The sequence below is a fragment of the Salvelinus namaycush genome, chromosome 10 (genome assembly GCF_016432855.1).
Source record: "Salvelinus namaycush isolate Seneca chromosome 10, SaNama_1.0, whole genome shotgun sequence".
Classification (NCBI taxonomy): domain Eukaryota; kingdom Metazoa; phylum Chordata; class Actinopteri; order Salmoniformes; family Salmonidae; genus Salvelinus; species Salvelinus namaycush.
The window spans coordinates 10906993-10934633 of record NC_052316.1 but is presented as its reverse complement, the minus strand read 5'-3'; the positions used below and the strand labels follow the sequence as shown (position 1 = coordinate 10934633).

Here is a 27641-nt window from a genome sequence, read left to right as displayed (position 1 = left end):
ATGGAGGAGCTACTACTGCCCACAGATGGCAAGGAAACACGGTACAACAATAGTTCGTATTCCCCAAGAGGAGACTCTGGGGGGAAACCCATGTACGATCGTGTCAAGACATTTTTACATGGGACTTTCGTCGTTGACTTGAAACAGTGGCTGAGGGGGTACCTGAAGCTCAACGGCTTGCTGACGCTCTCGGTTTTTGCCGTGTTGGCCGGCTGTCTCCTGGGGTTCATGTTGAGAGGGAGCCATCTCTCTACCCAGGTACGTGGTTCTTTATCACAACGTCGGATGCATGTGCAAATGCTGCTTGATTATTTGAAGTGCCAGCCTGCCAGGTCCATATGTCTCCCATGGCTTTGCATACATTTCTGTGTTTGACCATCTCTCACTCTTTTCGGATGAGGTGGATCCGTGAAAGTGTTCCACTTAAACGCACGATAGAGCTCCTGTTTGCATTGGAGAACATCAACCGGCAGACGTAATGGACCATTGAGAGAAGCTTCTAGTGCACGACACCATCAGCAAATGATGGGACTGGAACCTGAAAAGTGGTGTGCGTTAATTGTTATAGCAACAGAGAGCCAGTGCACAGCTAGAAGAGCAGCCCTGGTAGCATGCATTCATCCCCTTGATTGAAAAAGAGGTTGTTAGGGAAGGAGTTAATGACCTCTACTCAGCAATGTGTTTCAGTTCCTGAGAGGAAAGTTCTCCGCTGATGCAAATGTAGCAGTTTCAACGCATTTTGTGGCAGAATAAATTCTAATCTAGACCATTGATGGTGAACCAATTACTGGCTTCAGAAAAATAAATGCAGCATATTGTTGGAGAGCAACAGTAGACACCTAGAGAGTTATAGGCCATCTATGGTGCTCATAAGGTAAAGAAGGATAGGTATCGTATGCCCACATTATCACGCCCTTCCTGTCCACTTTTACATGAAGACAAAAGGAATGCGATGTTCAGAACAGTAGATAGTTGAGGTCAATCCAAGCTCAGTCCTGTCAGGAGAAGAGGGGATTATTTGATCTCAGACTGAGACTTGGCTTGCCAAAGCAAACATGGCCTAAAGTATACTCGATAATCACAGGTGTGTGAGGTGACGCATGACCCAAAGCTGATGATTGTAAGTGAGTGGAGGTTTAACCTGAGGAAATTACTGTGCGTGTTACTACCAAGAGCTACACTCAACAAAAATATAAACACAACATGTAAAGTACTGGTCCCATGTGCTGAATAAAGTATCCCAGAAATGTTCCATATGCACAAAAAGCTTATTTCTCTCACATTTTGTGGACAAATGTGTTTACTGTACATCCCTGTTAGTGAGCATCTTATCCCTTGTCAAGATAATCCATCCACCTGACAGGTGTGGTATATCAAGAAGCTGATTAAACCGCATGATCATTACACAGATGCACCTTGTGCTGGGGGTGATAAAAGGCCACTAAAATGTGCAGTTCTGTCACACAACACAATGCCACAGACGTCTCAAGTTTTGAGGGAGCGTGCAATTGGCATGCTGACTGCAAGAATGTCCACCAGAGCTGTTGCCAGAGAACGCCATTTTAAAGAATTTGGCAGTATGTCCAACCGGCCTTAAAACCGAAGACCACGTGTAACCACGCCAGCTCAGGACCTCCACATCCAGCTTCTTCACCTGCGGGATCGTCAGAGGGGGGGGGAGTATTTCTATCTGTAATAAAGCTCTTTTGTGGGGGAAAACCGATTCTGATTGGCTGAGCCTGGCTGTTAAGTGGGTGGGCCTATGCACCCCCCCCCCCCAACCAGGCTCACGCATGGCTGTGCCCCTGCCCTGTCATGTGAAATGCATAGATTAATCAATTTATTTATATTGACTGATTTCCTTATGTGAACTGCAACTCAGGAAAAAACTTTGAAATTGTTGCATGTTGCGTTTATATTTTTGTTCAGTATATCTGAGTCACTTAAAGTCATAGATGGCTCTGAGACCCATCAGTGACATCCAAACATTTTAAACCACGTTGATTTATAATTTTTATCAACACCAATGACTGATGTAAAGCAGTGTTGTGATATCTTGTAATGCAAAAGGTAATAGTCCAGACCTATGAACCAGATTGAATCAACCAATATTAATCACAGCTATTTCTTTACTATTTTGAAAACCAATAACAACCTTTCACCTTTTCACAAGGGGTGAATCTGAAAAGCCTTTTCCTCAATTTCCCTTCTCAAAACATTGAAGGAGAAGGAGCATTGGAGAAGAAGGAACCTTTGATCTTCTATCATGTTCTCCTGACCTCCTTTTGGTGGTTTGAGAAGGAATCTAGGAGAGAGGACATGAGGAATCAAGCAAAAGGCTTTTGACATTCACCCAAGTGTGTGCTGATGGGCACTTTTTTCTAGAAGAAATTAATACTTGAAACAAAAATATCTGTCCAACTATTGTAAAGGGTCTCCTGTGGAAAGAGACAAAGTTTTGGAATATGTTTGAAGGTGCCCTTTTTTTCAACAATCATCCTCCTCAAATGTGTTAAGTCACCAGCTGCCACTGCTTTGGAGTGAGTGCTTCATCCCTACTTAATTAAGATTAATGTTTCTTCTGATTTCCCCTCCAGGCTAAGATTTATTTTTCATTCCCTGGAGAACTTCTCATGAGAGTGCTCAAAATGCTGATCCTCCCCCTCATCACATCCAGGTAAACATCTTTAATGTCAACTTCTTTCCAGTAATGTGGTTCCATATTCAACCAGCAATAGAGTAATAAAATTATAATTTGATCTTCACTGTGAATTCCTCTATTGTTGATTGAATATACTTCACAAACCACAACAAAAAAAACAGCCTCAAAAGTGACTTTTGAGAAAAGTGCATAACTGGACTAGGTGTTAAATGAATTGGAGAGAATGCTGACTGCAGGATGACTTTTTATGTTGTTATCACACCACACCCAATGATAGTAGCTACCCCCTATAGACAGGTAATGATATCACTCTTCATTCAAGTTGAATGGGGCTTAAAACAGTACAACAAAACAAGACTTTAGAAACCAGATTTCAGTAGATTCCATATGGTCGACATAATATGACAGGTTCCAGTTATATTACAACTGTCAGATAGTATATAGCCTCTGCCAATTCCCCAAAAACCAGATATTCCGGTTTTCAGGGGAAATGGAAACAAGGCGACACCCAAGGCGACGCTCCATCTTAACTCCCCCTCCACATTTACTGGATTGGTTGAACAGTGCAGAAGAGAACCTCCCCCCGCAGTTTTTTTTCTTCTTGTCAATACCAGTATGTAAGGGATCTAGTTTCAGGCATTTATTTTATACCTGCTATGTTTGGTTAGGTAGTATAGGAAGTAGTGCTTACGACAAACACTTGAAAAGGTGTCCTTCTGCCACTTCAATAGAAATGTTCATTAGATCTCACTTAGGTCCACATTCTCCTTAGTTTCCTTTAATCACTCACTAGAATGGAACCATATTTGAGTACCAATTTAGGCACCTGAGCAATTATTGGGCCATTTTTATTGCATGTTTTCATTATTTCATCCTAACCAATCCTCTCTCTTTTTCTCTCTCTCTACAGTTTAATGTCAGGCCTGTCGTCTATGGAGTCCAAAGCCTGTTGTCGTGTGGGTGTTCTCACTGTGACCTACTACCTGTGGACCACCTTCATTGCGGTGGTGGTGGGTATCCTGCTGGTGATCATCATCAAGCCCGGGGTGGGCACTGAGATGGACAGCAACAGGCTAGGAGGAGGGCCCGTCATGACTTCTGCTGATGCCTTGCTAGATCTCATTAGGTGAGTGACCAATAAAGATAAACCAGAAGCAAAACTGAAGCGTGATTTCTACTTAAAATATCAAAGGGACTCATTCGTGGAATGGTCCTGATACAGTGCATTTGGAAAGTATTTAGACTCCTTCCATTTTTACACATTTTGTTACGTTACAGCCTTATTCTAAAATTGATTAAATAAGAATACAATTCTCATCAATCTACACACCATACCCCATAATGACAAAGCGAAAACAGGTTTTAAGACATTTTTGCTAATTTATAAAAATAGAAAAGTATTCAGAACTTTTGCTATGAGACTCGAAATTGAGCTCAGTTGCATCCTGTTTCCATTGATCATCCTTGAGATGTTTCTACAACTTGATGGGAGTACACCTGGGGTAAATTCAATTGAATGGACATAATTTGGAAAGGCACACACCTATATACACTGCTCAAAAAAATAAAGGGAACACTTAAACAACACAATGTAACTCCAAGTCAATCACACTTCTGTGAAATCAAACTGTCCACTTAGGAAGCAACACTGATTGACAATAAATTTCACATGCTGTTGTGCAAATGGAATAGACAACAGGTGGAAATTATAGGCAATTAGCAAGACACCCCCAATAAAGGAGTGGTTCTGCAGGTGGTGACCACAGACCACTTCTCAGTTCCTATGCTTCCTGGCTGATGTTTTTGTCACTTTTGAATGCTGGCGGTGCTTTCACTCTAGTGGTAGCATGAGACGGAGTCTACAACCCACACAAGTGGCTCAGGTAGTGCAGCTCATCCAGGATGGCACATCAATGCGAGCTGTGGCAAGAAGGTTTGCTGTGTCTGTCAGCGTAGTGTCCAGAGCATGGAGGCGCTACCAGGAGACAGGCCAGTACATCAGGAGACGTGGAGGAGGCCGTAGGAGGGCAACAACCCAGCAGCAGGACCGCTACCTCCGCCTTTGTGCAAGGAGGAGCACTGCCAGAGCCCTGCAAAATGACCTCCAGCAGGCCACAAATGTGCATGTGTCTGCTCAAACGGTCAGAAACAGACTCCATGAGGGTGGTATGAGGGCCCGACGTCCACAGTTGGGGGTTGTGCTTACAGCCCAGCACCGTGCAGGACGTTTGGCATTTGCCAGAGAACACCAAGATTGGCAAATTCGCCACTGGAGCCCTGTGCTCTTCACAGATGAAAGCAGGTTCACACTGAGCACATGTGACAGACGTGAGAGAGTCTGGAGACGCCGTGGAGAACGTTCTGCTGCCTGCAACATCCTCCAGCATGACCGGTTTGGCGGTGGGTCAGTCATGGTGTGGGGTGGCATTTCTTTGGGGGGCCGCACAGCCCTCCATGTGCTCGCCAGAGGTAGCCTGACTGCCATTAGGTACCGAGATGAGATCCTCAGACCCCTTGTGAGACCATATGCTGGTGCGGTTGGCCCTGGGTTCCTCCTAATGCAAGACAATGCTAGACCTCATGTGGCTGGAGTGTGTCAGCAGTTCCTGCAAGAGGAAGGCATTGATGCTATGGACTGGCCCGCCCGTTCCCCAGACCTGAATTAAATTGAGCACATCTGGGACATCATGTCTCGCTCCATCCACCAACGCCACGTTGCACCACAGACTCTGTCCAGGAGTTGGCGGATGCTTTAGTCCAGGTTTGGGAGGAGATCCCTCAGGAGACCATCCGCCACCTCATCAGGAGCATGCCCAGGCGTTGTAGGGAGGTCATACAGGCACGTGGAGGCCACACACACTACTGAGCGTTTTAAGGACATTACATCAAAGTTGGATCAGCCTGTAGTGTGGTTTTCCACTTTAATTTTGAGTGTGACTCCAAATCCAGACCTCCATGGGTTGATAAATTTGATTTCCATTGATAATTTTTGTGTGATTTTGTTGTCAGCACATTCAACTATGTAAAGAAAAAAGTATTTAATAAGAATATTTCATTCATTCAGATCTAGGATGTGTTATTTTAGTGTTCCCTTTATTTTTTGGAGCAGTGTATAAGGTCCCACTATTGACAGTGCATGTCAGAGCAAAAACCATGCCATGAGGTCGAAGGAATTGTCCGTAGAGCTCCGAGACAGGATTGTGCTCAAGGCACAGATCTGGGGAAGGGTACCAAAACATTTCTGCAGCATTGAAGGTCCCCAAGAACACAGTGCCTCCATCATTCCTAGATGGAAGAAGTTTGGAACCACCAAGACTCTTCCTAGAGCTGGCGGCCCGGCCAAACTGAGCAATCGGGGGAGAAGGGCCTTGGTCAGGGAGGTGACCAGGAACCCGATGGTCATTCTGACAGAGCTCCAGAGTTCCTCTGTGGAGATGGGAGAACCTTCCAGAAGGACAACCATCTCTGCAGCGCTCCACCAATCAGGCGTTTAGGGTATAGTGGCCAGATGGAAGCCTCTCCTCAGTAAAAAGCACATGACAACCCACTTGGAGTTTGCCAAAAGGCACCTAAAGCACTCTCAGACCATGAGAAACAATATTCTCTGGTCTAATGAAACCAAGATTGAACTATTTTGCCTGAATACCAAGTGCCACATCTGGAGGAAGCCTGGCACCATCCCTACTGTGAAGCGTGGTGGTGGCAGAATCATGCTGTGGGTATGTTTTTCAGCGGCAGGGACTGGTAGACTAGTCAGGATCGAGGGAAAGATGGACGGAGCAAAGTACAGAGAGATCCTTGATGAAAACCTGCTCCAGAGCGCACAGGACCTCAGATTAGGTTGAAGGTTCACCTTCTAACAGGACAACAACCCTAAGCACACAGCCAAGACCACGCACGAGTGGCTTCGAGACAAGTCTCTGAATGTCCTTGAGTGGCCCAGCCAGAGCCCAGACTTGATCCCGATCTAACATCTCTGGAGAGACCTGAAAATAGCTGTGCAGCAAAGCTCCCCTCCAACCTGATCGAGCTAGAGAGGATCTGCAGTGAAGAATGGGAGAAACTCCCCAAATACAGGTGTGCCAAGCTTGTAGCGTTTACTTATGTAAATGTGATATTTCAGTTTTTTTTATTTTATACATTTGCAAACAGTTCTGAAAACCTGTTTTTGCTTTCTCATTATAGAGTATTGTATGTAGATTGATGAGGAAAAACAAACAATTTAATCAATTTTAGAATACGGCTGTAACGTAACAAAATGTGGGAAAGGTCAAGGGGTCTGAATACTTTCCGAATGCACTGTATATCTTCAGTCTAGGGACAAACAATATACAATACATACAGTCTAGGAACAACCAATATCTTCAGACCCCTTCAGCAAAACCTAAGACAGTATTCAATCAATTGCAGACATAGCCACCGAAAGTAGGGGTGCGGAAGGTGCTGCAGCACCCTCTGAAAGAGTGGAATATATTATTTTTATTAATACAAAAATATATATTTTTGAACATTGAATTTTTTCTCTAAAGTAGTGCACTAGGCCTTTACGAGTCCTGCATTAGCGGACCAATGTAGCCCTATATAGCGCAGGCAAAAAATCACAGCACCCTCACCCCAAAACATCGTCCCCTTTCACCCCCAAACATCGTCCCCTTTATGGTAGAGTGGCCAGATGAAAGGCACTCCTCAGTCACAGACTCCAGATATTGATTTCCAGAAAGTGCTTTCAGGTGTAAGTTGGATTTGTTACAGCAGTGTGTCTTGGCTGAAGGGAGTTGAGACTAGATTTAGAAACCGACAGTCCTGTGGCATGGCCCCATTCAATGCTGGCGGCAAATCTAGCACCCACAACCAGACTGCCAGTTTCTACAGTGAGCTCCACTGTATTGAGACAGTGACAATTGTGTTGTTGTTGTTTTGGCTCCGTACTCCAGCATTTTGGATTTGAAGTGATATAATGACTACAAGGTTAAAGTGGAGACTGTCAGTTTTAATTTCAGCGTATTTTCATCCATATCGGGTAAACCGTTTAGAAATTACATAGTCCCCCCCATTTTACTGTACCAAAAGTATTGGGACAAATTCACTTACATGTATATCAGAGTAGTAAAAACGTAAGTATTTAGTCCTATATTCATAGCACGCAATGACTACATCAAGCTTGTGACTACAGATTTGTTAGATGCATTTGCCGTTTGTTTTGGTTGTGTTTCAGATTATTTTGTGCCCAATAGAAATTAATTGTAAATAATGTATTGTGTCATTTTGGCGTCACTTTTATTGTAAATAATAATATAATATGTTTCTAAACACCTCTACATTAATGTGGATGCTGCCATGATTCCTGATAATCCAGAATGAATCATGAATAATGATGAGTGCAAAAGTTAGAGGCATAAATACCCGTCATTTCTATCGGGAACAAAATGATCTGAAACACAATCATAACAAACAGCAAATGCATCCAAGTTGGTAGAGTCACAAGCTTGATGTAGTCATTGCATGCTAGGGTTATGAGACAAAATACTAAACTTTTGACTAATTTAATACACATATAAGTGAATTTGTCCCAATACTTTTGGTCCTCTGAAACGGGGGGGGGGACACTATGTACAAAAAGTGCGGTAATTTCTAAACTGTTCACCCGATAATGATGAAAATACCCTCAAATTAAAGCTGACAGTCTGCACTTTAACATCATAGTCATTGTATCATTTCAAACCCAAAGTGCTGGAGTACAGAGCCAAAACAACAACAAAATGTTAACTGTTCTAATACTTTTGGAGCTCACTGTATGTCAAGTGTCAACTCCCTCCATACAGAAATGCTGTGCAAATCCAACACAAGTCTTACAGCATTAGCCGGAAATCCACTGTCTACAATTGCTTGAATACCGGCTTCAGTTTAGTTACAACCTACATCTCAAGTCTCACACTAGCATTCTCAAGCAAAAAAAAAGTATCTGTAGTTTCAAAACAGCCTATACTGTATATCCAGTCTAACAACAATACATTACCAGAATCTCACATCAAACTCATATCTAAAGTCAATCCAAATCACAGTGGGTTTTGAATGTTCTGAAATAACCCAAACCATTGGGAGCTGCGTATTGGCTTTCACTGTAATACAAGACATGCTGAAGTCCAAGCCTATATCTTAAACTGAGATCTATTGTCTGGGTGTTAATCAAAATGTTTATTTTCCTCACTAAAATTAAGAACTTCAGTAGACATACCAGTCCAAATACCTACTTCTGGTAATTATTCAATTTAAAAAATGTAAATGAAGACAAATAAATAAATATGATAAAGACATGTAACTTTGTCATGTAAATTCAAAGTGTTTTTTTTCTGTGTTTTTTTTAATCGAATTAGGATATATTGACTCCAGTCCTGTTAAGTACAGTACTATGGGCCTGATAGGCATGCTACTACCTATTGTTGTCTATGCTTGGTAGTTCTACGCAGTAGCAACAACTATCTCAGGAGGTTGGGGTGCACAGACACAATCCAGTTAAATGACAGGGGTGATGAAAGTTTTTATAGTAGTCCAAAAGGGATGATTTACAGATTAACCCTGTCATGAACAGTGGGGATACAAATTGTCTTCGTGGAGGATTGCTTGCTTGTACGTCAGAAGGGCTTCTGGCTCGTGCCTGTCTGAAAGTACTTCCCTCTTTTAAGGGCCCTCACAGGAGTCGTCTGCCCTCTTCATCCACTTATTAATTCAACCTCTGACACTGCAGAGTAAAGAGAGGAATAGAGGAGAGCCAGAGTAAAAACTGATAACGTAGGGGGCAAATTGCCTCTACTGTGTTCACTGATGTAAAACGAAGACACTTCACAAGTTCTTCATTTCTTTGCAGAGGCATAGTAATTGTTTGGCCCATGCAAATACTTTAAACCTTAAAATACTTCAATTCATAAAATCTGTTTTGTATTGTCAAAAAGCTGCACTTGATTGTGCTTCGGAGGACACATGGCTTTCGACCTTCGTCTCTCCCGAGCCCGTACGGGAGTTGTAGCGATGAGACAAGATAGTAATTACTAGCGATTGGATACCACGAAAATTGGGGAGAAAAGGGGGTAAAATAAAAAATATATATATAAAATTTTAAAAAAGCTACACTTTATGCAGACATACATCAAAAGGTGTATTCATCACTTATATACATTCTGTGGAATACACATCAATGATTAGACTGCAGGGGACCACTTTCCTTTGCTTGGCTCAGAAATTACAAATGGCTCACAAATTACTGTGAAAATAGCCTCGCTACTTTTATAGCCTCGCTACTGTATATAGCCTGTCTTTTTACTGTTGTTTTATTTCTTTACTTACCTATTGTTCACCTAACACCTTTTTTTGCACTATTGGTTAGAGCCTGTAAGTAAGCATTTCACTGTAAGGTCTGTTGTATTCGGCGCACGTGACAAATAAACTTTGATTTGATTTGATTCAAAAGGTTGGAAAAGCATGTTATTCATGATCATACTTATCCAGTTGGAATTATTATGATTCCCTCTTATACGGTAATAATTACACTTGACCTTACAGATACTGATCAGGAATGAATGGCCATGCGTTTTACCCTTACTGTATGCACCAACATATCAACATGCTAAGCTAAATCATAACATTATCTTTTTACAGGAATATGGTTCCTTCCAATCTTATTGAGGCGACATTTCAACAGGTAACACCAGACCAATGCTAATGTACAGTATGACACATATAGAGTGACTTCAGAAAGTATTCAAACCCCTTGACTTTTTCCACATTTTGTTGTGCTACAGCCTGAATTTTAAATATATTAAATTAAGATTTTGTGTCACCATACCCCATAATGTCAAAGTGGAATTATGTTTTTAGACATTTTTACAAATTCATTAAAAATGAAAAGCTGAAATGTCTTTAGTCAGTAACTATTCAACCCCTTTGTTATGGCAAGCCTAATAATAATAATAAGTTCAGGAGGAAAGATTTGCTTAACAACTCACTTAATAGAGCAATACAACCCGACATGTACATGTTTGTGAGAGTCTCACCTTTCCACAGAGTGTGTTAGTGTGTAGCCCAAACTGTTCGTACGCTGCACACAGAAGTTGGCAGAAGAGGTTGTACCAACTTCAGATGAGTCCCGTGACGCTTATGGGGGTCGTAGAGCAAAACAGAGAACACCCACCACCGCGTTCGTGAGAGTTTGTAGGCCAAACAGTTCGGACGCTACAGACTTTTCGTGAGAAGACTGCTTTTCGGGGGGTCTCATGGTCTGACAAACACCGCTTTAACTCTGCCACCTTTCACCGTAGATGCGGAAGGGCGATATCGGCAGATGCGATGGATTGAGCCCATGCCATATATCGATAGCTTAAACAGACGGATTTTGATGGGGATTTTAGAATTAGGTTTCCGCGGGGCCGTGGAAATTGTACGCTAACTGTTTTTGGATGATTACCTCATCTCTGTACCCCAAACATAAAATGATCTGTAAGGTCCCTCAGTTGAGCAGTGAATTTCAAACACAGATTCAACTACAAAGACAAGGGAGATTTTCCAATGCCTCGCAATGAAAGGCACCTATAGGTAGATGGGTAAAAATAAAATAAAAAGCAGACATTGAATATCACTTTGAGTATGTTGAAGTTATTAATTACACTTTGGATGGTGTATCAATACACCCAGTCACTACAAAGATACAGGCGTTTTTCCTAACTCAGTTGCCAGAAAGGAAGGAAACTTTTAATGGCTGTGATAGGAGAAAACGGAGGATGGATCAACAACATTGTAGTTACTCCACAATAGTAACCTAAATGACAGAGGGAAAAGAAGGAAGCCTCCACAGAATAACAAATATTCCAAAACATGCATCCTGTTTGTAATAAGGCACTAAAGTAAAACTGCAAAAAATGTGGGAAAGAAATTAACTTTATATCCTAAATACAAAGTGTTATATTTTGGGCAAATCCAACACATCACTGAGTGCCACTCTTCATATTTTCAAGCATTGTGGTGGCTGCATCATGTTATGGATATGCTTGTAATCGGCAAGGGAGATTTTTAATATAAAAATAAACCGAATAGAGATAAGCGCAGGCAAAATTCTCGAGGAAAAGCTTTTTCAGTCTGCTTTCAAACAGACACTGGTAGACAAATTCACCTTTCAGCAGGACAATAACCTAAATTACAAGGCCAAATATACACTGGAGTTGCTTACCAAGACGTCATTGAATGTTCTTGAGTGGCCTAGTTTCAGTTTTGACTTAAATCGGCTTGAAAGACTATGGCAAGACTTGAAAATGTCAGTCTAGCAATGATCAACAACCAACTTGACAGAGCTTGAATCATTTTTTAAAGAATAATGTGCAAATATTGTACAATTTAGGTGTGCAAAGCTCTTAGAGACTTACCTCTTAAAGACTCACAGCTGTAATCGCTGCCAAAGGTGATAACACATCTAACATGTGGGGGTGTGAATACTTATGTAAATGAGATATTTCTGTATTTAATTTTCAATAAATTTGCAAACATTTCTAAAAACAGGTTTTCACTTTGTTATGGGTTATTGTGTGTAGATAGGTGAGATTTTTTATTTATTTAATCCATTTTGAATTCAAGCTGTAACACAAGAAAATGTGCAACACGTCAAGGGGTATGAATACTTTCTATAGGCACTGTACCATTGTTTATTTAATAATATGCCAGACATAGAAGACCTTCCATTGGTAGTGATTAACAAGTCAAGACAAATCCCTACAGCTCATGGGTATTGTACTTTAAATCACCTTCCTCATCTGCAATGTTCTTATTGATCCAGTACAAAACAGATCTGGTCCACATCCTGAAAGTCCCCAGGGTCACAGTGCAGCCCAACTTTGTGTACATCATGCCTGACGATAGTGACCCCACTGGTCGGACGGTGTTCCTGGAGCTCACTCCACCCCCTGAGATTCAATACAAGACCAGAGCTGGCAGCAGCCAACAGATGAACGTGCTGGGGATCGTCATCTTCTCTGCCACCATGGGTAAAAACAGTTTATCCTCTATTTTTTTTAAATATTTTCTTATTTTCTGTATCAATGCTACAGTTGAAGTCAGAAGGTTACATACACCTTAGCCAAATACATTTAAACTCAGTTTTTCACAATTCCTGACATTTAATCCAAGTAAAAATTCCCTGTCTTAGGACAGTTAGGATTCCCACTTTATTTTAAGAATGTGAAAATGTCAGAATAATAGTAGATAGAATGATTTATTTCAGCTTTTATTTCTTTCATCACATTCCCAGTGGGTCAGAAGTTTACATACACTCAATTAGTATTTGGTAGCATTGCCTTTAAATTGTTTAACTTGGGTCAAACGTTTTGGGTAGCCTTCCACAAGCTTCCCACAATAAATTGGGTGAATTTTGGCCCATTCCTCCTGACAGAGCTGGTGTAACTGAGTCAGGTTTGTAGGCTTCCTTGCTCGCACATGCTTTTTCAGTTTTGCCCACAAATGTTCTATAGGATTGAGGTCAGGGCTTTGTGATGGCCACTCCAGTACCTTGACTTTGTTGTCCTTAAGCCATTTTGCCGCAACTTTGGAAGTATGCTTGAGGTCATTGTCCATTTGGAAGACCCATTTGCGACCAAGCTTTAACTTCCTGACTGATGTCTTGAGATGTTGCTTCAATATATCCACATAATTTTACTTCCTCATGATGCCACCTATTTTGTGAAGTGCACCACTACAGCAAAGCACCCCCACAACATGATACTGCCACCCCTGTGCATCATGGTTGGGATGGTGCTCTTCAGCTTGCAAGCCTCCCCCTTTTTCCTCCAAACATAACGATGGTGATTATGGCCAAACAGTTCTATTTTTGTTTCATTAGACCAGTGGACATTTCTCCTAAAAGTACATTCTTTGTCCTAATGTGCAGTTGCAAACCGTAGTCTGGCTTTTTTATGGCGGTTTTGGAGCAGTGGTTTCTTCCTTGCTGAGTGGCCTTTCAGGTTATGTCGATATTGGTACTCGTTTTATTGTGGATATAGATACTTTGTACCTGTTTCCTCCTGCATCTTCACAAGGTCCTTTTTCTGTTGTCCTGGGATTGATTTGCACTTTTCGCACCAAAGTACGTTCATCTCTAGGAGACAGAACGCGTCTCCTTCCTGAGCGGTATGATGGCTGCGTGGTCCCATGGTGTTTATACTTGCGTACTATTGTTTGTACAGATGAACGTGGTACCTTCAGGCGTTTGGAAACTGCTCCCAAGGATGAACCAGACTTGTGGAGGTCTACAATTTTTTTTCTGAGGTCTTGGCTGATTTCTTTTGATTTTCCCATGAAGCAAAGAGGCACTGAGTTTGAAGGTAGGCCTTGAAATACATCCACAGGTACACCTCCAATTGACTCAAATGATGTCAATTAGCCTATCAGAAGCTTCTAAAGCCATGACATCATTTTCTGGAATTTTACAAGTTGTTTAAAGGCACAGTCAACTTAGTGTATGTAAACTTCTGACCCACTGGAATTGTGATACAGTGAATTACAAGTGGAATAATCTGTCTGTAAAGAATTGTTGGAAAAATGACTTGTGTCATGCACAAAGTAGATGTCCTAACCGACTTGCCAAAACAATAGTTTGTTAACAAGAAATTTGTGGAGTGGTTGAAAAACGAGTTTTAATGACTCCAACCTAAGTGTATGTAAACTTCCGTCTTCAACTGTATGTGTATCCATCTCTATCTAAATCATTTTCATTTTGCTTCTTTAGGGCTGTTACTGGGGAAAATAGGCGAGAGAGGAGCACCACTAGTTAACTTGTGTCAGTGTATCAACGAATGTGTCATGAAAATCATCAACACTGCTGTTTGGTAAGTGGGGGACGAGCTTTGTAAATAGTTTACATTATCATGGTTCCACTGGCTCAGTAGTTTAGAGAATGGCAACACCAGGTTTGTGGATGTGATGTCCATTCAGTGTGACTTTCTGAGGTTACGACCTGTACACGGGCATGTGGTGAGAATGGGGTCATTGTCTTGTGGTCAAACTGTGGTGGAGAAGTCAGGCGACTATCTTGCTTCGTTCCACCCAGCAGCGAACTGCACATGCCAAGGATTAGTCAAGCAGGAGTAGCTCACCCTGTGCTCAGGGTCAACAGTGACTTATCCCAGGGACCTCTGGCACCACCAGGGCAGAATGACTGCCCCCTCTCATTGAAGCCACAGCGGTTCAAGGCCGACCGCGGTACTGCAGGCATTGTTTGCAGAAAACAGGATCCCCCATTATAGTGACTAGAAAAAATGACAATCTTTGGGGTCAATCTTTCTTTTTTTTTCTTTTTTTGTGAGTACAGTTTTCACAATACATAGCATGATATAAATTACAATTCATTTATTTTTATTCTGTTTTACTGGGTGGAAACTGCGCATTAGGAAAAACACATTTGACCTATAGGTAACTGCCAAAATAATGGAAACACTTGAGTAAATGAGGGATACAAAGTATATTGAAAGCGGGTGCTTCCACACAAGTGTGGTTTCTGAGTTAATTAAGCAGTTAACATCCCTTCATGCTTAGGGTGTATAAAAGGTATAAAAATGCTGGGCAGGCCACTATTTTGTCTATCATGGCTATGACCCCATAGGATGACAGTGCCCCCATCCCCAGGCCACGAGTGGTCACTGAATGGTTTGATGAGCATTTAAACGATATTAACCATATGCCATGGCCACCTCCGTCACCAGCTCTTAACCCAATTGAACCCTTATGGGAGATTCTTTAATATCGCTTGAGATATCCTTTTCCACCACCATCAACAAAACACCAAATGATGGAATTTCTTGTGGAAGAATGGTTTTACATCCGTCCAATAGAATCTATGCTAAGGTGTATTGAAGCTATTCTGGCTCATGGTGGCCCAACGCCCTATTAAGACACTTTATGTTGGTGTTTCCTTTATTTTGGCAGTTACCTGTAGGTTGTATAGACAGTCTTTGGAGGTGTTTATTGAACAACAGTGAAACACAGTTCTTCCTTTATTTTTTTCCGGCCAGGTATTTTCCATTTGGGATCATATTCCTCGTAGCTGGAAAAATCCTGGACATGCAGGACCCATCTACTCTTGGGAAGAAGCTGGGCTGGTACACCATCACTGTTCTGGCCGGGCTTTTTGTCCACGGCCTCATCCTCCTCCCCTTCTTCTACCTCATCCTGACTCGGAAAAACCCTTTCACTTTCATCAGAGGCCTGCTTCAAGCCTTGGTCATAGCACTGGCCACCTCCTCAAGGTCTGTCTGTGTCCTATTTTCTCATTAAACAATTATATTTTTCACTGTCCTGGAGGGCTGCAGTGTGCAGGGCTGCAGTGTGCAACCAACAACCTGGGTTGAGTTCAATTCCTTTCTTAATTCAGTCAGTTCAGCAGGAAGTGAATTGACATTAAACTCATGTTGAATCGGAAATTGACTTTTTTCAATTTGTGAATCGAATTTCAGTTCACCCCCTGTTTTGAAATTAAAGTGACCTCCCCCCATTCAGCTGAGTCATATAACACCTGATTCATTTGATTCAGGTGTGTTAGTGCTGGGTTGGGACAAAAGCTTGCAAACACTGTGGCCCTCCAGGACCAGGTGTGAAGAACACTGTCACAAAGGGTTGAGCTGAATGCATGAAAAAGGTTCCTTATAAAACATTGTAATGTTTGATTGATCATCTCCAGTTTCAAACACTTTCTTTGAAACTGTTAAAACTTACTCAAATGCATCTGCATCATGTTGCTATTGATCCACATTATGGTGTTTAGAGGCGAACAGTCAAGCACAGAAATGTATTAAGAGAATAATAATGTATTACATTTACATTTACATTTAAGTCATTTAGCAGACGCTCTTATCCAGAGCGACTTACAAATTGGTGCATTCACCTTATGATATCCAGTGGAACAACCACTTTACAATAGTGCATCTAACTCTTTTAAGGGGGAGGGGGGGGTTAGAAGGATTACTTTATCCTATCCTAGGTATTCCTTAAAGAGGTGGGGTTTCAGGTGTCTCCGGAAGGTGGTGATTGACTCCGCTGACCTGGCGTCGTGAGGGAGTTTGTTCCACCATTGGGGTGCCAGAGCAGCGAACAGTTTTGACTGGGCTGAGCGGGAACTGTACTTCCTCAGAGGTAGGGAGGCGAGCAGGCCAGAGGTGGATGAATGCAGTGCCCTTGTTTGGGTGTAGGGCCTGATCAGAGCCTGAAGGTACGGAGGTGCCGTTCCCCTCACAGCTCCGTAGGCAAGCACCATGGTCTTGTAGCGGATGCGAGCTTCAACTGGAAGCCAGTGGAGAGAGCGGAGGAGCGGGGTGACGTGAGAGAACTTGGGAAGGTTGAACACCAGACGGGCTGCGGCGTTCTGGATGAGTTGTAGGGGTTTAATAGCACAGGCAGGGAGCCCAGCCAACAGCGAGTTGCAGTAATCCAGACGGGAGATGACAAGTGCCTGGATTAGGACCTGCGCCGCTTCCTGTGTGAGGCAGGGTCGTACTCTGCGAATGTTGTAGAGCATGAACCTACAGGAACGGGTCACCGCCTTGATGTGAGTTGAGAACGACAGGGTGTTGTCCAGGATCACGCCAAGGTTCTTAGCACTCTGGGAGGAGGACACAATGGAGTTGTCAACCGTGATGGCGAGATCATGGAACGGGCAGTCCTTCCCCGGGAGGAAGAGCAGCTCCGTCTTGCCGAGGTTCAGCTTGAGGTGGTGATCCGTCATCCACACTGATATGTCTGCCAGACATGCAGAGATGCGATTTGCCACCTGGTTATCAGAGGGGGGAAAGGAGAAGATTAATTGTGTGTCGTCTGCATAGCAATGATAGGAGAGACCATGTGAGGATATGACAGAGCCAAGTGACTTGGTGTATAGCGAGAATAGGAGAGGGCCTAGAACAGAGCCCTGGGGGACACCAGTGGTGAGAGCACGTGGTGCGGAGACAGATTCTCGCCACGCCACCTGGTAGGAGCGACCTGTCAGGTAGGACGCAATCCAAGCGTGGGCCGCGCCGGAGATGCCCAGCTCGGAGAGGGTGGAGAGGAGGATCTGATGGTTCACAGTATATTAAGAGAATAATAGCCTAAATGTACAAAAAAAAGCATGAAAGCTGATTGTTGTAATTAAGTAGTGTAAACTAAACTATTCCAAATTGAGGAAAACAAACAATATATCCAGAGGATATCAGTGAGAATGGTAAAAGTCCCTTAACTCAACTCTCTCTCTCTCTTAAGTTCTGCCACTCTGCCCATTACTATGAAGTGCTTGCTGGAGAACTGCAATGTGGATCGGCAGATAGCTCGCTTCGTGCTGCCTGTGGGCGCCACCATTAACATGGACGGAACAGCTCTTTACGAGGCCGTGGCGGCCATCTTTATCGCCCAGGTCAACGATTATGAGCTGGACTTTAGCCAGCTGGTCACCATTAGGTATGTATGGGGTTTCAAATCACTCCAATTCTCATGTAAACTTTCTCATAAAGCTACCCAATCCATATACTGGGTGAAACTTTGAGTCCTAACTCAAAAGCAGTAACCGGTCGGTGTAGTCTGCCATGACAGTCTTGGTTCTGGGTGCCAAGATTATAACCATTTCACAAAAAGTAACATCCTGAATATGACTTCTGTTTCACACAACTACATGGGAATGTCACTGTACAACATTAATGTAATGTTTTTCACGATGAGATTTGGTCACTGTTTTTGATTGAATGAAAAATCACTAAACGTAGGTTGTGTAACTTTTTAAAGGGTATAGCTCATATCATATTAACCATGGCAGAACAATATTGTAATGCACCTTCTTAGCTGAGTAATTGATTGTGTTGGTCTCTGTTTGAAGTATAACAGCAACAGCTGCCAGCATAGGTGCTGCTGGGATCCCCCAGGCCGGCCTCGTCACCATGGTGATTGTGCTGACATCAGTGGGTCTGCCACCTGATGACATTACTCTCATTGTGACCATCGACTGGGTACTGTAAGTTCACTTTGACAACAATTAGTCCTATTCAATATCTTCATAGTAGAACATAAACTACATGTTAATAGTGACTGAAACGGCAGAACATCTTATGTTTAAAAAGTGAATTCATTCATATGTCAAAGGAAACCTAAATTGCATTCAGAAGCAAACGTTTTTGGTTGGAGTGAGAGACTGACCTCTGGAGCCTTTGTATTCCCTGTCCTTTCAGGGACAGATTCCGAACCATGATCAACGTGCTGGGAGACGCCCTGGCAGCAGGAATCATCGGGCACTTATGTCGGAAAGACTTTCCTCGCAGACCTACTGGCAAGGTAGGCAGCTGTCACTGTCTAGCCGTAACCACATCATAACAATTGAGTTATAGACCTAAGCTCCTGTCAAACTGTTTTCATGTGAGTTATCAGAGGCCCTACACATTTGAGGCCCTGCACATAATAATGACTGACGTCTTAAATTGATTTAATGTGTCTGCCAGCCAGGGTTACACATTTAACAATCTGAAATCAATATGTCATGTGAATCTAGACCTCAATGTCTGCACAGTTTGTCACTTATTACAGAGATACTGATCAGTGTGTGTGTGTGTGTGTGTGTGTGTGTGTGTGTGTGTGTGTGTGTGTTCCTCCCTAGTCGCAACCTTCATATGGCACACAGAACTCTCACAACATGCAGAACGGTGTGCCTATGACCGAGCTGCCTCTGCACAAGCAGGACTGCTGCTATGATGTGATGGGGGACACAGTCAACGAGAGGCCTACCATCTACTACAACATCTGTCAAGTTTAACTCCTGGAAAGACATTAACCTCAAAGGATGGTGCACTTTTCCCCTACTCGCGCCATGAAACGGTACTGAAAGAACCTGCTCCTGCTGTCACCTATTCGGTCTTTTTGTGACTGAACATTTTCGCTTTGTCAGTGACACACTGCAATGGACAAATCAGTGTTTTCCACAAAGACCTTTTATTTAAAAAAAAGTTAAACAGTGATGAGTTAGGAATCGCCCAGATGTACTACTACGATCTTGTCTATGTGGTATTGAATCTTGCTATTAACTCGACTTAACTCGACCAACGTCCTGTGGATTCACTGGATGTTTTTTTCACTGTTCCTCACCATGGTCTCTATGGTCCATGTGACAGTCATAATAACAGCATGCAGGTATGCATTTTGAACAACTTGTTTGGCTGGATTTTATTTTTTTGCATGCAAAGGAAGTAGGTCTACTGTCGGGTCATAATGGACATTCTGGGTCAATGGCAATAAACTCATTTCACTCAACTTCGTCTTCTATTTAATGCGCCTAACATTTATTGGCAGTTTCAACAGTCTAAAGGGAAAGTACAGGGGGGGAAATGTTGTATAATTCAAAACACGATGATCTTTTTTTGCATGTGACCCTGCTTTTCTTGTATTCAAAAACCTAAATGTAATGTTGCCTTAAATAAAAAATGTCACTTGTCCGCAAGATTAAGTCATTTATCTACACAGACACCAACCATTTCGTCTGCCAATGCACACAGACGAACTACCATACCATTCTTCCCTCAATCATAGCAACATAGTACTCAAGGAATTACATTGTTTCTTCAGATTCATTTATTGTGGTTATTTGAAAAATAATTTGTTTGTTTGTTATAAGTTGCTTGATTTCTGGTGTATTTATATTTTGTAATCAAATGCAACGTCATGGATGTGAGTTCTCTTCAGTGATTAATCCAGTTAGTTAGGACATGAGGAAGCCATGAGTATGAAGCCCTTGGACGGCAGGCACACGCATGTGCCTCTGGTGTTAGTGAGAGATTAAGTCACGGTGAAGACTTGGACAAAGAAGAAGGATTACCGAGGAGGGTCTTTTGGCTTTAAGTGCTTGAGATTACAGTGCTTGAGTTTACAGTGCCTTTGTCATTCACAAGGACATTACTGACCTACTAGCCAGTTGGGCATGGAAGATAAACTTGTTGTAAATGGCATGCTTTTGACTGGTTTGCAAATCTTGTTTGGTTATCTAATAAGGCTGAGGGTTGCCTAAAACTGTCTCAGATTGACCTATCATGTAGGCATAAAACCTTCTCTCCTACTTTTAAAAATTAGTTTTATTTTATTTCACCTTTATTTAACCAGGTAGGCCAGTTGAGAACAAGTTCTCATTTACAACTGCGACCTGGCCAAGATAAAGCAAAGCAGTGCGACAAAAACAACAACACATGGGATAAACAAACGTACAGTCAATAACACAATAGAAAATCTGTATACAGTGTGCGCAAATGAAACTCTGGGTCGTTCCATTTAATTTCAGAAAGCCATGACACTCACCATCTCAGATCGTTCTGAAATGGTTTCTGTAGTTAGAATTGATTGTACCCAAATTTGCCATTTCAATTTATATGATTCATATAATATTCATACCCAACATACCCAAATACCTCATACCCCTGCACATTGTACTGGTACTCCCTGATTGTAGCTCCATTTTTGTGTACTTTATTCCTCGTGTTATTATTTGTCTTTTTAGTATTATGTTATCGTTGATTAGGGCTCGTAAGCAAGCATTTCACGGTAAAGTCTACACTTGTTGTATTTGGCGCATGTGATTAATAAAGTTTTATTTGAACCTAACAACTGAGCAATGGCTCAGATGTGTAAATGGTGAAAAGCCACCCATGGACTCCCCATACCCCACACCAAGCCCACGCCAAAGGTCAGTATACAGTATCAGTTCTCTATGTTTGACAAGTAGTATGAAGCTGCGCCTAGGAGTATTGTTTATTCATACTATGTCATGTATTCTCAGTGAATTTGGTGATGTTTTTGTTCCCCTGTTCAGAGAAGTTAACCTTTGAAGTCGCTTGCATTTTCTTCTATAAATGAGTGTTATCCACATTGCTGGTGTCCTGTGTTTATTAAATGGACCCTTTTGCAACTGAGTAGAAAGCCCAAAAGCTTTTGCTCATGATGAAAATAAAGGATATGGCCATCCTTTCAATTCAAGCCAGTCCTCAATGAAACCACCATTGGGGAGTGGTCGGGCTCACTTGGACATTCCATTGGCCCAGCTACAAATCGTTTTAAAAACCTGTTCTAGCTGTGTGTGTACAATCAAATGTATTTATAAAGCCCTTCTTACATCAGCTGATGTCACACAGTGCTGTACTGTACAGACACCCAGCCTAAAACCCCAAACAGCAAGCAATGCAGTATAAATTGCTTTAAAAATTGGTGCTTCTATCACCAAAGTTACAATCCAAAAATATATCTGCCCCACAACATGGAATTCTATCACTAAGCTGCCAACATTCTAATGTCAATATGGGTGATTAACAGTTGTTTACTTAACTAGGTAAGACAGTTAAGAACACATTCTTATTTACAATGAAGGCCAAACCCTAACAACACATACCAATTGTGCACCGTCCTATGGGACTCCCTATCACAGCTGGTTGTTATACAGCCTGGAACTGAACCAGGATCTCTAGTGACACCTCTAGCCCTGAGATGCAGTGCCTTAGACCACTGCGCCACTCGGGAGCCACTAGTTGTAGCTGGTGCTTTCAAAGTTGGTTATATTATATATCATTTGAAAGGTAATGTCATGACTATTCAGAATAACTTGTCAAACAAAGTTTCAAATGTAACAGTGTTTCCTTTTTAAAGCAATTTATACTGGTAATTGACCTGAACATACCGAAAATGTGTCTGACGGAGAGCTGTGAATCTAACTTGATGGTTAGTTGAACTGAATAGAAATTAAGAGCGGGCTGGCATGGTTGAGAGCTTTACTTTATGCACAGATTGCACAGATTGGTTTCATACAACCGCTCTCAACCACCAGCTCCAAAAGTATTGGGACACTAACCACGCTTCCATACACAGTTTTTATGTGAGTAAAGTCATACAGTTTAAAAAACAACCATGACAGCTGTTTTTTAACCTTTATTTAACTAGGCAAATCAGATAAGAACAAATTCTTATTTTCAATGACGGCCTACCGGGGAACAGTGGGTTAACTGCCTTGTTCAGGGGCAGAACGACAGATGCTTTACCTTGTCAGCTCAGGATTCAATTTTGTAACCTTTCGGTTACACTCTAACCACTAGGCTACCTACCGCCCCTGTGATGGAAACAGGAAGTTTCAATACAATTGTATAAATGCAGACAGATCACTTTAACATGGTGGAATCTTGTTGTGTGGGTAAAATTAAGTGAGAAATGGCGGTGGAAACGCCTTTATGCGCAAATATTGATATAACAACCATCATATCAAAGTAAACTTGGAGTCACTCGAAGACATGATGTGTGATCCTCCCACTACAGACTCGGGGAACCATGCCGTTCATTAGGCTACAGATTAAATAAATGATGATGAACTTCACAGGGTGGTGAAAGTGCAAGGTGATATTGATGCTCCTATTCAAGGGTCTTATTCTGGTGACATGATGATCGATGCTTGAATGCAGTTTGACAAATACAAATACACATATTCTTATCTATAATAATCTCATCGTGTAGACTAGCCTATCTGCACCGTCTCTGCGATCTGTTGGCTAGAGTGTACATGCCAAGACCAGAGTAGGCACATTTGCTATTTAGCACAACAGTTTTATGACAAAACTATAGGTAGAGTTGAAAATGCGATGGAATTTTAGATTTTTATTCAGTACATGAAAACTTAAGGGAAAAGGTACATTTTCAGGACTACGTCGTCACGTGCTGATTTTTATCTGCGACAAGACAGTTAGGTGGAAACACACCACTGGTGGGAAAAGGCACATGTTTTCTTTACATGTATTTTAGAATATTCATATGAAAATCTCCCGCCAATTGGATGGAAACCTAGCTACAGAAATTTGGGGATTTTGGATTTGGACTTTGGATTTGAAATGATACAACGACTGAGTTTAAATTGCAGACTGTCAGCTTTAATTTGAGGGTATTTTCATCCATGATGGATGAACCATTTAGAAAGCTCATATTTATTTATTTTTACCTTTATTTAACTAGGCAAGTCAGTTAAGAACAAATTCTTATTTTCAATGACGGTTCTAAGGGGGAACAGTGGGTTAACTGCCTTGTTCAGGGGCAGAACTACAGATTTGTACCTTGTCAGCTCGGGATTCGAAACTTGTGAACAGGGTGCTCCATGGTGGCGGTGGTGTTAAGCTACAGACAACGACCGTAAGCTACGGACAACGAACACAATTGCATTTTATTGATGGCAATTTGTTTGCACAGAGATACTGTGACAAGATCTTGAAGCTCATTGTCGTGCCATTCATCCGCCGCCATCAACTCGTGTTTCAGCAATATAATGCATGGCCCCATGTTGCAAGGATCTGTACACAATTCCTGGAAGCTGAAAATGTCCCAGTTCTTCTATGGCCTGTATACTCACCAGACATGTCACCCATTGAGCATGTTTGGGTATGCTCTGGATCGACATGTAAGACAGAGTGTTCCAGTTCCCACCAATATCCAGCAACTTCGCACAGCCATTGAAGAGGAGTAGGACACCATTCCACAGGCCACAATCAACAGCTTGATCAACTTTATGCGAAGGAGATGTGTCGCGCTGCATGAGGCAAATGGTGGTCACAACAGATACCGACTGGTTTTCTGATCCACTCCCCTACATTTTTTAAAGGTATCTGTGACCAACAGATGCATATCTGTATTCCAAGTCATATGAAATCCATAGATTAGGGGCTAATGAATTTACACTACATGACCAAAAGGATGTGGACACCTGCTCGTCGATCATCTCATTCCAAAATCATAGGCATTAATATGGAGTTGGTCCCCCCTTTGCTGCTACAATAGCCTCCACTCTTCTGGGAAGGCTTTCCACTAGATGTTGGAACATTGCTGCGGGGACTTGCTTCCATTCATCCACAAGAGCATTAGTGGGGTCGGACACTGATGTTGGGCGATTAGGCTGGGTTCGCAGTCGGTGTTCCAATTCAACCCAAAGCTGTTCGATGGGGTTGAGGTCAGGGTTCTGTGCAGGCCAGTCAAGCTCTTCCAAACCAATCTTTACAAACCATTTCTGTATGGACCTCGCTTTTTGCACGTGGGCATTGTCATGCTGAAACAGCAAAGGGCCTTCCCCAAACTGTTGCCACAAAGTTGGAAGCACAGAATCGTCTAGAATGTCATTGTATTAAGATTTCCCTTCATTGGAACTAAGGGGCCTAGCACGAACCATGAAAAACAGCCCAAGACCATTATTCCTCCTCCACCAAACTTTACAGTTGTCCCTATGCATTGGGGCAGGTAGCGTTCTCCTGGCATCCATGAAACCCAGATTCGTCCGTCAGACTGCCAGATTGTGAAGCGTGATTCGTCACGCCAGAGAACGCGTTTCCACTGCAGAGTCCAAAGACAGCGAGCTTTACACTACTCCAGCCAATGCGTGGCATTGCACATGGTGATCTAAGGCTTGTGTGCGGCTGTTCGGCCATGGAAACCCATTTCATGAAGCTCCTGAAGAACGGTTATTGTGCTGACGTTGCTTCCAGAGGTTGTTTGGAACTCGGTAGTGAGTGTTGCAACCGAAGACAGACAATTTTTATGTGCTACACGCTTCAGCACTCGCCAGTCATGTTTTGTGAGCTTGTGTGGCGGCCTACTACTTTGCGGCTGAGCCGTTGTTGCTCCTAGACGTTTCCACTTCACAATATCAGCACTTACAGTTGACGGGGGCACCTCTAGCAGGGCAGAAATTTGACAAACTGACTTGTTGGAAAGGTGGCATCCTATGACGGTGCCCTCTTGAAAGTCACTGAGCTCTTCAGTAAGGCTAATGTTTGTCTTTGGAGATTGCATGGCTGTGTGCTCAATTTTATACACCTGTCTGCAACGGGTGTGGCTGAAATAGCCAAATCCACAAATTTGAAAGGTTGTCCACATATTTTTGTGTATATGTAGTATATCTACACAGTATAAAACACAATAAGCATGAGTGATCTACAACAGAAAATAGCCTAGTAGCACCACAGAAAAAAACGAATCGCTAATAATCATGCTAAATTGTAATGCCTTCCGGATGGCAATGTTAATGCTAGCGCTAACGCTAGCGAGAGTATGCAAGCTAGCATACAGACACCATTTGGCTCCAAACAACAAGACACCAAATATGGTGATGAGTGGAAGTGTAACGGATGTGAAATGGCTAGCTAGTTAGCGGGTACGCGCTAGTAGCGCTTCAATCAGTTACGTCACTTGCTCTGAAACCTAGATGTAGTGTTGCCCCTTGCTCTGCAAGGGCCGCGGCTTTTGTGGAGCGATGGGTAACGACGCTTCGTGGGTGACTGTTGTTGATGTGTGCAGAGGGTCCCTGGTTCGCGCACGTGTCGGGGCAAGGGGACGGTTTAAAGTTATACTGTTACAGAAGCCTAGTTGCCAGCAGTTGGAGAAGTTAGAGCGAGATGGATTTTGGAACAGACTTTGCACATTTTCTAATCAATGAAACATTTGACTTTTCCCAAATCTTGAATCTGTTATGAACAGAGTGGACACATTTTGGGGTAGACTTGAACCTTTGCCAAAGTTTATAAAAAATTGCATTGTTTAGAAGGAGTACAAGTAGGTGTTCCCTAACGGAATAAAAAGACAATACGTATAGACTAAGAGTGAAACACTTACTTATGGGTGATTTTCCAACAATACAGAGTTAAAGATAATATAGAAATAAAACATAGAAATAGTTGACACGAGGATTAAATACACAGTGAAAAATGAATAGAAATAACAAGTAAAAATAACACGGCTATACATAGGGAGTAGAAAATAACATGGCTATATATAGGGAGTCAATGTGCAGGGGTACGAGGTAATTGAGGTAACTATGTACTGTATATATAGGTAGGGATAAAGTGACTAGGCAAACATAATTGTCACACCCTGGCCTTAGTTATCTTTGTTTTCATTATTATTTTAGTTAGGTCAGGGTGTGACATGGGGAAGTTTGTGTGTTTTTGTATTGTCTAGGGCACAGGTGTCAAACTCATTCCACGGGGGGCCGAGTGTCTGCGGGTTTTCGCTCCTCCCTTGTACTTGATTGATGAATTAACATCACTAATTAGTTAGGAACTCCCCACACCTGGTTGTCTAGGGCTTTATTGAAAGGAAAAACCAAAAACCTGCAGACACTAGGCCCTCCGTGGAATGAGTTTGACACCCCTGGTCTAGGGTGTTGTATGGTTTAGGGGGTTTAGTAGAGTAGATGGTTTAGTGTTCAGTGTAGGTGTCTAGGAAAGTCTATGGTTGCCTGAATTGGGTCTCAATTAGAGACAGCTGGTTATTGTTGTCTCTGATTGGGAGCCATATTTAAGGCAACCATAGGCTTTAGCTGTTTTGTGGGTAATTGTCTATGTGTAGTGTTTGTGTCAGCACTATCTGCATTTATATAGCTTCACGGTCGTCTGTTTGTTGTTTTGTTTTGTTTTCCTTCTTATTATAAAAAGAAGATGTATTTTTCACGCGCTGCGCCTTGGTCCTCTCTCTCTCCCTTTGACGATCGTGACAGAATTACCCACCAAACCCGGATCAAGCAGCGTGACAAGCGGCAACAGGATCAAGGCATCAAGGATTCATGGACATGGGAGGAGATATTAGATGGAAAGGGACCTTGGGCACAACCGGGAGAATATCGCCTCCCTCGTGAAGAGCTGGAGGCAGCGAAAGCCGAGAGGAGGCGATATGAGGAGGCAGCACGGAGGCAAGGCTGGAAGCCCGCGAGTACTACCCAAAAATTTCTTGGGGGGGGCTAAGAGGTAGTGGGCCGAGGGCAGGTAGGAGACCTGCGCCCACTTCCCAGGCTAACCGTGGAGAGCGGGAGTACGGGCAGACACCGTGTTACGCAATAGAGCGCACGGTGTCTCCTGTACGTGTTCATAGCCCGGTGCGGGTTATTCCACCTCCCCGCACTGGTAGGGCTAGATTGGGCATTGAGCCAGGTGCCATGATGCCGGCT

General features: G+C 42.6%; 1 protein-coding gene across 1 annotated transcript; it reads left to right on the top strand.

Moving 5' to 3' along the window:
* On the top strand, positions 1–19457 carry LOC120055160 (excitatory amino acid transporter 5-like). The gene is made up of 11 exons (XM_039003082.1): positions 1–258; positions 2598–2677; positions 3573–3788; positions 10316–10358; positions 12480–12687; positions 14424–14523; positions 15706–15939; positions 17924–18118; positions 18531–18665; positions 18880–18982; positions 19302–19457. The coding sequence occupies exons 1-11, from the start codon at positions 1–3 to the stop codon at positions 19455–19457; spliced, it is 1728 nt and encodes a 575-aa protein (XP_038859010.1).
* The last annotated feature ends 8184 nt before the right edge of the window (positions 19458–27641 follow it).

Excerpts from the sequence above, each read along its gene's own strand:
- LOC120055160 (XM_039003082.1), top strand. The coding sequence starts at position 1 with ATGGAGGAGCTACTACTGCCCACAGATGGCAAGGAAACACGGTACAAC. Across the intron at positions 2,678-3,572 it reads CTCCCCCTCATCACATCCAG|TTTAATGTCAGGCCTGTCGT; the intron begins GTAAACATCTTT and ends CTCTCTCTACAG. Across the intron at positions 18,119-18,530 it reads AGCCAGCTGGTCACCATTAG|TATAACAGCAACAGCTGCCA; the intron begins GTATGTATGGGG and ends CTCTGTTTGAAG.